Source organism: Astyanax mexicanus, chromosome 4, assembly GCF_023375975.1.
Source record: "Astyanax mexicanus isolate ESR-SI-001 chromosome 4, AstMex3_surface, whole genome shotgun sequence".
Taxonomy (NCBI): Eukaryota; Metazoa; Chordata; class Actinopteri; order Characiformes; family Acestrorhamphidae; genus Astyanax; species Astyanax mexicanus.
The window spans coordinates 8,504,442-8,516,093 of NC_064411.1; the positions used below are offsets into that span (position 1 = coordinate 8,504,442).

At 39.6% G+C, this 11,652-nt stretch overlaps 4 protein-coding genes across 6 annotated transcripts in view; 2 read left to right on the plus strand and 2 right to left on the minus strand.

Annotated features, from left to right (window-relative positions):
* The window catches only part of LOC125801205 (zinc finger protein 271-like), a 184,661-nt gene that overhangs the window by 94,634 nt on the left and 78,375 nt on the right, over window positions 1–11,652 (minus strand). The window lies entirely within an intron of this gene.
* LOC111190033 (zinc finger protein 239-like) overlaps window positions 1–11,652 on the plus strand; it is a 269,476-nt gene that overhangs the window by 77,617 nt on the left and 180,207 nt on the right. The gene's annotated exons all lie outside the window — the stretch shown is intronic.
* LOC125801519 (zinc finger protein 239-like) overlaps window positions 1–11,652 on the plus strand; it is a 140,463-nt gene that overhangs the window by 70,723 nt on the left and 58,088 nt on the right. The window lies entirely within an intron of this gene.
* LOC125801470 (zinc finger protein 239-like) lies at window positions 290–6,756 on the minus strand. Its single transcript, XM_049478246.1, has 2 exons — window positions 6,383–6,756; window positions 290–2,116 (listed from the first exon to the last, which is right to left on the minus strand). The coding sequence occupies exon 2, from the start codon at window positions 1,968–1,970 to the stop codon at window positions 1,185–1,187; it is 786 nt and encodes a 261-aa protein (XP_049334203.1). The 5' UTR covers window positions 1,971–2,116; window positions 6,383–6,756; the 3' UTR covers window positions 290–1,184.

The window sequence follows — 11,652 nt, forward strand, 5'->3', positions numbered from 1 at the left end:
ATTTGTACATTTAGCTAGGCTAGCTACCAATAATAATAGTCAGTAAAACATGAAATGCCTTGTTTATACATTTGGTCAGTAAAATAGCAAATGCTGTATTTGGATATTTAGCTAAGCTAGCTACCAATTATAATAGTCAGTAAAACAGGAAATACTGTTGTTTGGACATTTACCTACACTAGCTACCAATAACAATGGTCAATAACTCAAATGTAGAATTTGGTAATTAAGTGTAGTTGGTGAATGACTATGCTCTTTAAAAAAACAAAACAACACAACCCACAAGCACTCACAATAAAGAACTTTATAAACATATGAATACAAGTTAAACCCATGTTACTCTACCTTTGGAAGTAATTGTATATTTAACCCTTTTAAGCCTGAACCATTAAAAAAATATATTTTTCTGAATTTCAATCTTAAATTGACTATTGTTACACTCAACACAAATCCATTTTACACTGGCTTTCTCTGTTGGGCACCTTTGAGTATTTAACAAATAATAACATGAGACAATCTCAGGCCTATAGGTTTCATGTCCAACATATGTTGAGAAAACACAATGAGATTGCAGATCTGCAATCTAAAAGCCGTTTATTAAAACACACAGATGAGTAAATATAGAGGTGAAGCAATACAAAGATAATAGTTTGTAGTGGATAAAAACAATTAAGAAACTACATGATTTGGATATTCTTAGTAAATTTTGGAGATCAAAAAACCTTAAGCAACATATAATATTAAATAAGGAAAAGATAAGAGAGCATAAAACTTGAGTAATACAACAACCAAATATCCATCTATATCCCTCTATGGTTACAGATTTTTAATCAGAACGAACCATAGACAAATGAGAACACCATCAGAGGGAATGAATGAGCCTGCAACCTCACTGCACTACACAAGCCTGGAGGAGGTTGATTTCAGTATGGGAACTACGGCTGGAGCGTTTTATTTAACCTCTGGAAAGGATTTTGTTGGCCTCTCTGCGGGTCTGGATGCTCCTCCAGTCCACACGGCAGTACCCGGAACAGTGTCGTCTCTCTCTGTGGCTCTGGGTCTCACTTTTGGGAACACACTCTGGAGTTCCTCAGCTGGTGTTTTCACTTCTTCTTTCATGCAGATGGGCCTAGTGGTAGTGGAAAAGACTTACGATTTGCACTTTTAATTGCCTTCAAACTGAACTAAGATGGAGTTTTCTCTCCTGTGTGAATGCGCTGGTGTTTTTTGAGTTTACTCTGTTGAGTAAAACTCTTCCCACAATCTGAGCAATAAAACGGTTTCTCTCCTGTGTGAATGCGCTGGTGTTTTCGAAGATTACTCTGTTGAGTAAAACTCTTCCAACAGTCTGAGCAGTGATACGGTTTCTCTCCTGTGTGAATGCGCTGGTGTATTTGGAGAGTACTCTGTTGAGTAAAACTCTTCCCACAGTCTGAGCAGTAATACGGTTTCTCTCCTGTGTGAATGCGCTGGTGTATTTGGAGAGTACTCTGTAGAGTAAAACTCTTCCCACAGTCTGAGCAGTAATTCGGTTTCTCTCCTGTGTGAATGCGCTGGTGTTTTTTGAAACTACTCTGTTCAGTAAAACTCTTCCCACAGTCTGAGCAGTAATACGGTTTCTCTCCTGTGTGAATGCGCTGGTGATTTTTGAGATTACTCTGTGTAGTAAAACTCTTCCCACAGTCTGAGCAGTGATACAGTTTCTCTCCTGTGTGAATGCGCTGGTGATTTTTGAGATGATTCTGTTGATTAAAACTCTTTCCACAGTCTGAGCAGCAATATGGTTTCTCTCCTGTGTGAATGTGCTGGTGAATTTTGAGATTACTCTGATGATTAAAACTCTTCCCACAGTCTGAGCAGTGATACAGTTTCTCTCCTGTGTGAATGCGCTGGTGTTTTTTGAGATTACTCTGTTTAGTAAAACTCTTGACAGAGTGCTGATGTTTCTCCATGTTGGGACTTGGCTTCATTTGTCTGTTAAATGTAGCAAACTGTTTCTGTGTGTTCTGGAGATTCTTCTGGACGGCTTTTGCTTCACCTCTTTCAGCAGTTTCACATTGCTCTTAGTTAAATATCCTGGTTGTTGGTGATGAATTTCAGGAGAATATTTTAATTTCTGGAAAAAAACAAAGAAAAATGCCATTAAATATTAAAATAAAAGCAGGTCAATTAACTGAAGAGAACTGCCTAAATCAGTTACACTATACTGATAAAACTACTGGTACATCTTCATTTACCATAAAAGCTTCTGTCCCAGTCGAAGTCCATAGTGTAAGGGAGTGCTGGTGGTCCTCCAGCCACTAGAAGGAGGCCACCTTTTGTCACTCATAATAATCAGTCTGACACCTGTTTAGTGCCTTTATAAGGACTGAATAGAATAATAGAATAGAATAGTCCGATTGAGGCCATTTCAAATATTTCTATCCAATTGGATGAGGTGGACAATCCTATAAATAATCCGATACGAAGAAGAATAACAGCCTTGTAAACACCTGTACCCGATTACATCCCCAATCAGAATGTTTAAGTATGTTTGCGCATGTACCACAGCGTTTTAGGGCCACTCTTAAAAAATAATAATAATAAAACCGTTGACTTTGAGATTAAAGTTTATTAGGAGAGGAGATATATTTGTATTATTTTAGGTAAATTTAACTTTTACCACTTTAGCTGCAGTTTAGGAGCGGAGCAGAGGGAAACAAGCACTCATGAGCTGTTAAATAATCACCATCAGTTATCAGATGCTGATTATTAATGCTGTAGTGTTACTGTTACTAGGGCTGGGGCGACGCGTCGACATAATCGACGTCATCGATTACGAAAATACATCGATTTGCATAACGTGCGTCGGCGCGTCGTAAACATGGCGGCGCCTGTGGAGAGCATTAGAGGTTAGATCGGGCCCAAAAATTCCGAACCGACCCAGCCCGAGCCCGTGCCCGTTCTGCTCTAGCCCGACCCGACCTGAACCATAAACTGGCTGTTTTCGGGCTGTTTGAATGAGCGAAATATGATCAGAATTATGTTAATTAACACGGTAACATAGAAGCATAGAACTATTATTTAATTAAAATGATTTTTAAGAACAGCTAAACACAGTTCTGCAAGTCAAACGCGGAGGAGTTCACGTGCAAGAGAGAGAGAGAGAGAGACACACACACAAACAGAGAGAGAGAGATTTGCGTGTTCTGGTGAGAGCTACTCACAGGTGAAGGTTTTCTTTTATCTCCTCGTGTTCATATTCTAGTCCCATACATAATTCTACAGCTCCCTCAGTGTTTTCTGTCGTATTTTGCGGCTAGCGCGAGCGCTTACAACTGACACCGCGGACCGCGGGGTGCCGCCGCGCTTGTGCCGAATCCGACTCCCTGCTGAATCAGACTACCACTTCGCGGACAGAATCGGCACAACACCCCCGCTGTAGAACTGCGGTAGTGAAAACAGCGCTTATAAATAAATTAGTTTAGTTTCACTTTCAGTTTTCATTATTTTCGTTTTTTTTTTTTTTTTATAAAAATATAATTAAAAAACAGACGCCTACATCTCTGACTATTTTCTGGAGCCCGGGTCATGTCTGGTTCGGGCAGAGAATGTAAGCTCTAGAGCAGCGTTTCTCAACCTTTTTTCTATCACGTCACCCTTTAAATATTTGCGAGATGTCAAGGCACCCCAGTTTACGGGGGGGGGGGGGGCGGGGTGGGGGTGGTGTGCTGGCGCAGTACTTCAGGTGAGAACAGGGGGGGGGGGGGGGGGTGCTGGCGCAGTACTTCAGGTGAGAACGAGGGGTGTTGCTGGCGGAATATGAAATAAAATAGCGCGTCACAATTAGCGCGATTAGTGCTGCCTGTGAATTGGGACACACCTCGACACGAGCTGACTCTGGAAAGGAAATATGCACGTGAGGCGCAATATTTTGACGGCACCCCCGATGGTGCCGCGGCACCCTGGTTGAGAAACACTGCTCTAGAGAGCATGGACTCCGGAGAGCAATCTCCAGCTACAAAAAAAACGCCAGCGGGCATCTAAAGTTTGGGAGCATTTCACGCAAAAGGGCAACAATGTGGTCCTCTGCCATATGTGCAAAAGGAGCACTTGAAGCGCAAACATCCAGGAGCACTATGTCAACAGGGTCACACAGTAAGTTACCGTTTACATCAGGGTCTCCGCGGGTGTCCTTAAAAAGACTTAAGGCTGTCTACCAAAGGTTTTAAACCTGCCACAGGCAGAAATTATACAGTTTTGGTTTATATTTGTGCATGGCATTTCGCAGTTTCCAGAAACAGCAGCATTATTCATAAGTTCAGGTGTTTAGCTAAGCTAGCTGCCTTAAGTTATTTTAGCTAGCGCCGTCGGCGCTGCGGTGTCACACCGTTTTCTGTCACCGTCGGAATTTTGTGACCAGTGCTCACGGTTATGAGCGTTCATTGGCAAAACGGAAGCTTTCTATACCTACACCTTCACCCTCAGCCCTAAACTGAACCGTTTTGGCCAGTCGGGGTAAACATTAGAAACGAACACGTTTCGAATCGGCCAGTGCACCGGTCTGCTGAGAACTACTTGCCCGTGGTCACAAAATCTAGCGGTCACAGAAAACAGTGCAACACACGGTTGTGGTGTATGGGAGCTTATCCATTTTTAGCGTTATAGATCTAAACGTGTTGTACATGTAAGTGATTATAAGTGTGGGGTTTGGTTTAGTAGGCTTGTGCTGTTGTTGTTATTATATATAAATATAGTAATTTATCGTTTGCTTTAAAACGTAAAATAATAATTATTTAAATATGTTTCTCAATAAATAGATTAGTCGACTAATCGAAAAAAATAATCGTTAGAATAATCGTTTCAAAATAATCGTTAGGGACAGCCCTAACTGTTACTGTACATAATACAGTGTCCAGATTTTCTCGTGGCAGCCTCCTAGAAGACCTGTGCAGAATTTTTTGTTCCTTTCGTTCCATGTAGTTCATATTTAATAAAATATAATAATAATCTTTAATGACTGAAAATGAACTGAATAAGATGAGCTTTCACTTAATTGATCAATAGTACCATTTGACCACCCCAAAGAGAAGCACTTACTCCATTAAATAATCAATGCTTCACTTTCTTATGATCACCATGAATAATCAAACATTTTTTTACAAACAAAATTTACCATGCAAGTTAACACTGTTCAGAAATTTACACCAAATTGATACAACCCTTTTAACCCTGTAAATGCTAAAGTTGTACCAGATGGACTTGGTCCTCACTGTTGATGGTAAACTTCAAGTGATGCCCCAACTTGTTTGCATTTACATTTGAATTTAGGTAAGATGGCTACAGTTAGAGTGACACTCAGAGATAGTAGAGATAGAAATGTGCACCAGTTTATCAGAAAAATGTATTTCGTTGTTAGAGTCACCTCAAACTACCCCAACAAATAACACTTACTAATTACTATGGAAAGATCAGTGCTGTTGTTAGAGTACCAATTGTAACATTGATTCCAGTAGACACTTTTTTAAATCTAAATTTAATTTAAAATATTGTGGTTACATTTTTTTGCATTTACCCTATTGATGTCCTGCAGGTTCTTGAAAAGGAGATCTTACTGCAGTAGATCTTGTTTGTTGCTCACCTTGTCTAAAGTCTTACTATTTATGTATTCTAAAAGCTTTCCATAAATTAAGATCATTCACAGCTCCTCCCTGTAAAATCACTCTCTGACATCACAATGGACCATCCTGATTTCTGTATAGAAGGGTATTTCACACTTGTAAAAGCGTTTGAAACTTCATATGCAAATTAAAGTTTTAAACAAATAATTATAAACAAATAATTATATAAAAACATTTGTTTGAGTTTATTTGTTAATAGAATGGTAAAAACTTGTTCAAATGAGTCCAGCAAGCATTCTCATTTTACTACAAAATAGAAGCCAATTTAGACAGAATTTTTGTACACATTAAAGGAAGAAGTTACTGATGTTGAGAATATTTGGGCCAGATTATATCAGGTTCTGTGTGGAAATAAAACAAACACCCCTGGTTGCTTGAGTCACTTAATCCGCCTATTATGTTTGGGGTCAATTTGACCCATTCAATGTTTAATGCATTTATGTAAGCAGTTAATCTCATTTTATTTACCTTTTTATTTATATATTTGGTGAAACTCTGGTTAATAAAAATACGTTAAAACAAAATAAATAAAACAATTCTTGGTTTAAACAATTAGTATGAAACACTCAACTGAGAAAACACACCTCCAATAAGAGGTAAAACACCCAGATAAACAGTTCAAGCGCTTTTTGTTGTGCCGGTACGTTGGTGCACTTATAACTCCACTCAGTCAGCGAAAGTGAATCGAATGAGTCAACCGAGTCAGTTGATTCGTTACTCACGGTTCACATAGAGCTCGCGGAGATGGCGTCCTCAGTAGCCATGACAACAGACTCCCGGTTCCCGGTGCTCCCGGTCAGAACGCAGCAGTCCCCAGCACTCACAGCGGGAGACGACGCAGTGCACGAGCGCCGGGAAGATCAGAACACCCTCCGTGTTCAACTCACACGCGAGGTCCGGCCGAGCTGCTGCAGACAGGCGCGAGGAAACCCAGCAGCAGCAGCTCTCAGTCCGCGGAGAAGCGCCTTTACTCCACAGTCCGGCTGAACTGCCTCTTCAGAGGTTCCGCAGTAAAACTGAACTGAACGCTGCGGTTTAGAGCACTATACAGTACAATAGCACTGTAACTGTGTTATAGAGCGGATAACAAGTAAATAAAAGCGCTCCGGAGAGTCTAAACACAACTTCTCTCCTCACTTTCTCTCTCCTTCTCCTCCAACACACCCCCACAGACACTCACACTCTCCCTCTTAGTCCCGCCCCTACTCGGCGCGGATTGGATAGAAAAATGTCTGTCGAGCTTTTCACTCGTATGATTGGCTGAGCTGAACAGGAAACCAGCAGGAAAAACCCGCGAAACAGAAAAGGCTCCTGGGAAATGGAGTTCGTTTACACTTACAACGAAAAACAAAGAAATAATACAAATACAAATACACAGGATATTTTTAACGGTCCTACACACGTATCTATTGTTATCTAGCTAGCAAATGTTCTCAGTGCATTTTTAACCCAAGTATATAATGTTATCTAGCTAGCCAATGATCCCAGTGCTTTTTAACCAGTATCTAATGTTATTTAATTAGCCAATGTTCCCAGTGCTTTTTTTTTAAACCAAGTAACTAATGTTATCTAGCTAGTGAAGAGTAACCGTTTATTTCAATTATGATTACTTAACTTTAGCATCTATAATTACATAATCATTGTGTGAAACCTTGTATTTTATATGCATTTATATAGAAGATTAACCAATACTCACATTGTATTTTATACGCATTTATATTACTCACATTGTATTTTATACACATTTATATAGAAGACTAAACAGTAATCACAATATATATTCTTTACACATATAGTTAAACATTGCTTGATCAGGCATGTAACTAACACAGACTCTATTATATGGCAAATTAACCCAAATGATACATAAGGCATTTAACTAACACATAGGATCTACTGTATGGCATATTAACCACGTGTTACTGACATATTAGCATATAACATATGAAATCTATTGTGTGACTTGTTTAGCTCACGCTTAAGGCATCTCGGTCGCTGCATGACCCTAACTAACGGCCATCAATCATCGACTGGTACACTCTGTACGAACTGAATTGATACAAAGGAGACTTCGGGATGAACAGGGCGGCCTTTCTCTCTGTGCGTGTAAAGTCCTTCACCTACCAAAGCGGGAGGAGGACGCGTGCACATAGGGAGGGCGGCACTGTCCAATTCCTGAAACAATGCCACACTGTCTGACTGCACACAGTCAATTCCTGAAACAATGCCACACTGTCTGACTGCACACAGTCAAGGCCAAACACTAGTGGTCCGGTCAGACACGTGAAACGGATTACTAACACGTGAAATTACGCATACTAACATGAGATGATTTTAGCAACGCCTCATCAGCAGGTTTCACGTCATTTGGGGTATAAACATGGAGTCAGATCAGAGGGGGGTCAGAACTTTTACTATTTGATGGCTGTTAACTGTCTTGTATGTATTGGTTCTCCTGAATTCAGTATTTTGTAATAAATACTTGATTTGCTTTCAACTCCACTCCACCTGTCTGCGACTCTCTCCATCAAAACGAACATGCAGGGGAGTTGTACCCTGGATGGTGGATGGGGGTAACCCATCTTTCATTTTCTTTTTACAACACTAGCAAATGTTCCCAGTGCTTTTATTAACCCAAGTATCTAATGCTATCTAGCTAGCTAATGTTCCCAGTGCTTTTGTAACCCAGGTCCCTCGTCTGGGAAAAAAGTAATATTATCTAATTTCTAGAACATAAAAAAAGGAAAGAGTCGGGTCAGAGTTCACTCACTCTCCAGCATATACAACATAGATATCGAGATGATGAAACTGTGGGTAACATTAGCTTCTGTAAAACTGCAGCAGGTCTTGGAGCTGCTGCTCTGAATCTGCTGGTGTGAGCTTCTGCTGCTCTCTGGCTCTGCAGATGAAGTTGGGATTTAACCCGATGCTGTGATTCGCCACCGTGTCAGCTATATTGATTTAGTAAACAAATCAGTTAAGCCATTGATGTGGAGCTGCAGTTTTTCTTGGTAAAACACAATTAAATTTACATTTCTCACCAAATTTTCTTTTGTGTTTTTTATATTTAAAGGATTTTGTTTTACATATACAAAACAACACATATTGATCTCAGAGTGCATATCACTGTTAGTCTGAAGCTAATGTGGTGGAAAATTATTAACTGTGTTGTAAAAAAAAATGAGGAATCTTTTATAAAGTGGTCTAAAGGAAAAGGTTTTTAGACATCGTTGGTCAAGTGATCAATGTAGCAGGAATTTGAAAAAATAAAACAGCAGCTAGATCTTACAATGCCATTTTATTGCATATAAGTACAAGTGTATGTTGGTAAGTTAACCGAACACCCTTCACTAATACATGTTTCATTCAAATTTAAATCAGATAAAGATTTAAAAGGTAAAAAAATAAAATTTTATGAATTAATATTACTTAGAAGTAGTGCTGGTCAATATGGGAAAAAAAGATATCACAATAACGATATATATCATGATATACCACATTAATATAAATCAATTATAAATAAATTAACAAACACAAAAATGAGGGTATTCAATCTGTCATTTCAGTTCGTTTTAGTTTTTCTTTTATTTACCGTTTTAATTAGTTTCAGTTAAGGAGAAGTTTCCTTAACAATAAGACTTGGTTACCTAGCTATATGGTGATCAGTGGCAATTTGGGGGCTCAAGGCGAATTTAGCTAGGGGGCCATCAATGTTAATATGCGAGAAATAAGTTTCAGATATAACACCATTGTATGTCAAAATGGAAAATATTTATTTTAAAAAAATAGTAAAAAAAGAAAATTGAAGCTTTCAATGCTAATTGTACTTTTTATATGTGCAATCAATAAACATATCTTTAAATAAAATATACACCCCAATGCCAAAAAAAAGGTAAAGCAGTGTGACTGAGAGCATTTGTGTGAGTCAATCAGTAATTATTATCTAGAATTGTAACTGAACTTAATGATAAAGAATAATTATCAATCACATCAACATGTAGAGTGAAAATATGAGAGAGAGAGAGAGAGAGAGAGAGGAGGCAGAGTTTGTGTAAGTGCATGTGTGACAGAAAGAGAGAGAATGAGTGTGTGAGAGAGGCATCTGAGTGAGTGATGAAGAGTGTCCCTGTGTGAGTGTGTGAATAAGAGAGAGAGAGAGAGAGATAATGCATGTGTATGAGAGGGAACATATGTGGGGGCGAAAGAGAGAGAAAAAGGGTATGTGACTGAATGAGGAGAGTTTGGGGGGAGTGAGTGTGTGTGTGTGTGTGTGTGTGTGTGTGTGTGTGTTTGTGTGTGTGAGAGAGTGTACGGCATAGGGTTGGGCGATGTCTCCTTAACTGGCAGATGACGATGCTTACATTGAAACATCGCGATGGATGATATCGGTGGCGGGGGTGTTTGATCAATAAAATACTAAAAATATTTAAAATGAATGGGCGGCACGGTGGCGCAGTGGGTAGCACTTCTGCCTCACAGCAAGACGGCCTTGATTCCCGGCTGGGGCAACCCGGGTCTTTCTGTGTGGAGTTTGCACGTTCTCCCCGTGTCTGCGTGGGTTTCCTCCGGGTTCTCCGGTTTCCTCCCACAGGCCAAAGACGGCACGTTCAGACTAATTGGAACTTGATTGAAATTGCCCCTCAGGTGTGAGTGTGTGAGTGAATGTGTCTTTTTGTCTGTCTGTGTCTGTCTGCCCTGCGATGGATTGGCGGCCTGTCCTGGGTGTATCCTGCCTTCTGCCCGATGCCTGCTGGGATAGGCTCCAGTTTTTTTTTTATCGCAATGCCGCGCGCGCTTTCCTTTACTGAAGCTAAACTGTTTGATTGTATTATGTCATATCAATACCATTTTAACGTTTTTCGTTTCTATGTTTTGAAATTCGTTAGATTATATTTTTGTCAACATTTTGGTTTTATTTTCGTTTATTATTTTTATAATAATAATAGAATTTACATGATTTAAAGTAAGTCAATACTTACTTTTACTGGTAACTAGTTACTTTTATAGTGGGGTAACTTCGTTAGTAACTAGTAATTATTCAAAGTAAGGTGCCCAACGCACCCGACGCACAACGAGCAGGCTTATTCTATTAGCGTGAATAACATGAAATGTTTAAAATTAATACAGACATGTAGAAAGAAAACGAAGACAAGCTGTAACCTAGATATAAATAATAATATCTTAATAATAATAGAATAATAATAAATAATATAATAACATGCCAATGAGGCATATTTATAGCAGTAGGGTATTTTAATTTTATCCCTGCCTCTAATTCATTTAAGTTATATACCTGATTTGATCTTTTTCTGTACAATCCCTGCTAAAGTTTTAGGTGAAGAAGACCTAAAGAAGGTCAGTGCATGTTTCTGGAAAAATAAAAAAAGTGGGCGTGGCATCGCAATGGTCCATCGCGATGTTGGGTCATAAATGACACAACCCTAGTATGGCACCTCCTCGTCCTCCTCCTCCACCAAAACATTTGGTCCAGTGGTGCTGACACACTAAAAAAGCTTTTGGAAGAGCATCTGTTTTAAGTTTAGCCACTTGGGTGGTGGCGCTTCATGGCTTCACTCACAACCCACTTGTACACTTAATTTCACTTTAATTCCATCTTTCACAAGCAGCGCGTTTGTGGTTCACCGGCATGGCCACATGGCATGGATGGAATATTCCATTTTAACGCGAAAGAGAGGGGGTGTGGACGGATTCTGTATTTCTTTGTAATGTATTGTGTTATCTTTGTTTCCATTTTAAACATACAAGAATCACCATTTATGAACACACTATCCGTGAATTACTGTCCAAAGGGCCCCAATTACCAGCTGTAGGCCTATGGAAAGTTTGCAGCTAGTCAAAGGGCCCCTACAGTGGGCTGCAGTGGGACGAGCCCTACGGCAGTTGCCTAGCAACGCCTCTATGCAAAGACCGCCTCTGCAAACAACACATATACAGAGAAGACGTAAAAGACTTCCTAAAATCAAACTTGGGT

Excerpts from the sequence above, each read along its gene's own strand:
- LOC125801470 (XM_049478246.1), bottom strand. The coding sequence starts at position 1,970 with ATGAAGCCAAGTCCCAACATGGAGAAACATCAGCACTCTGTCAAGAGT.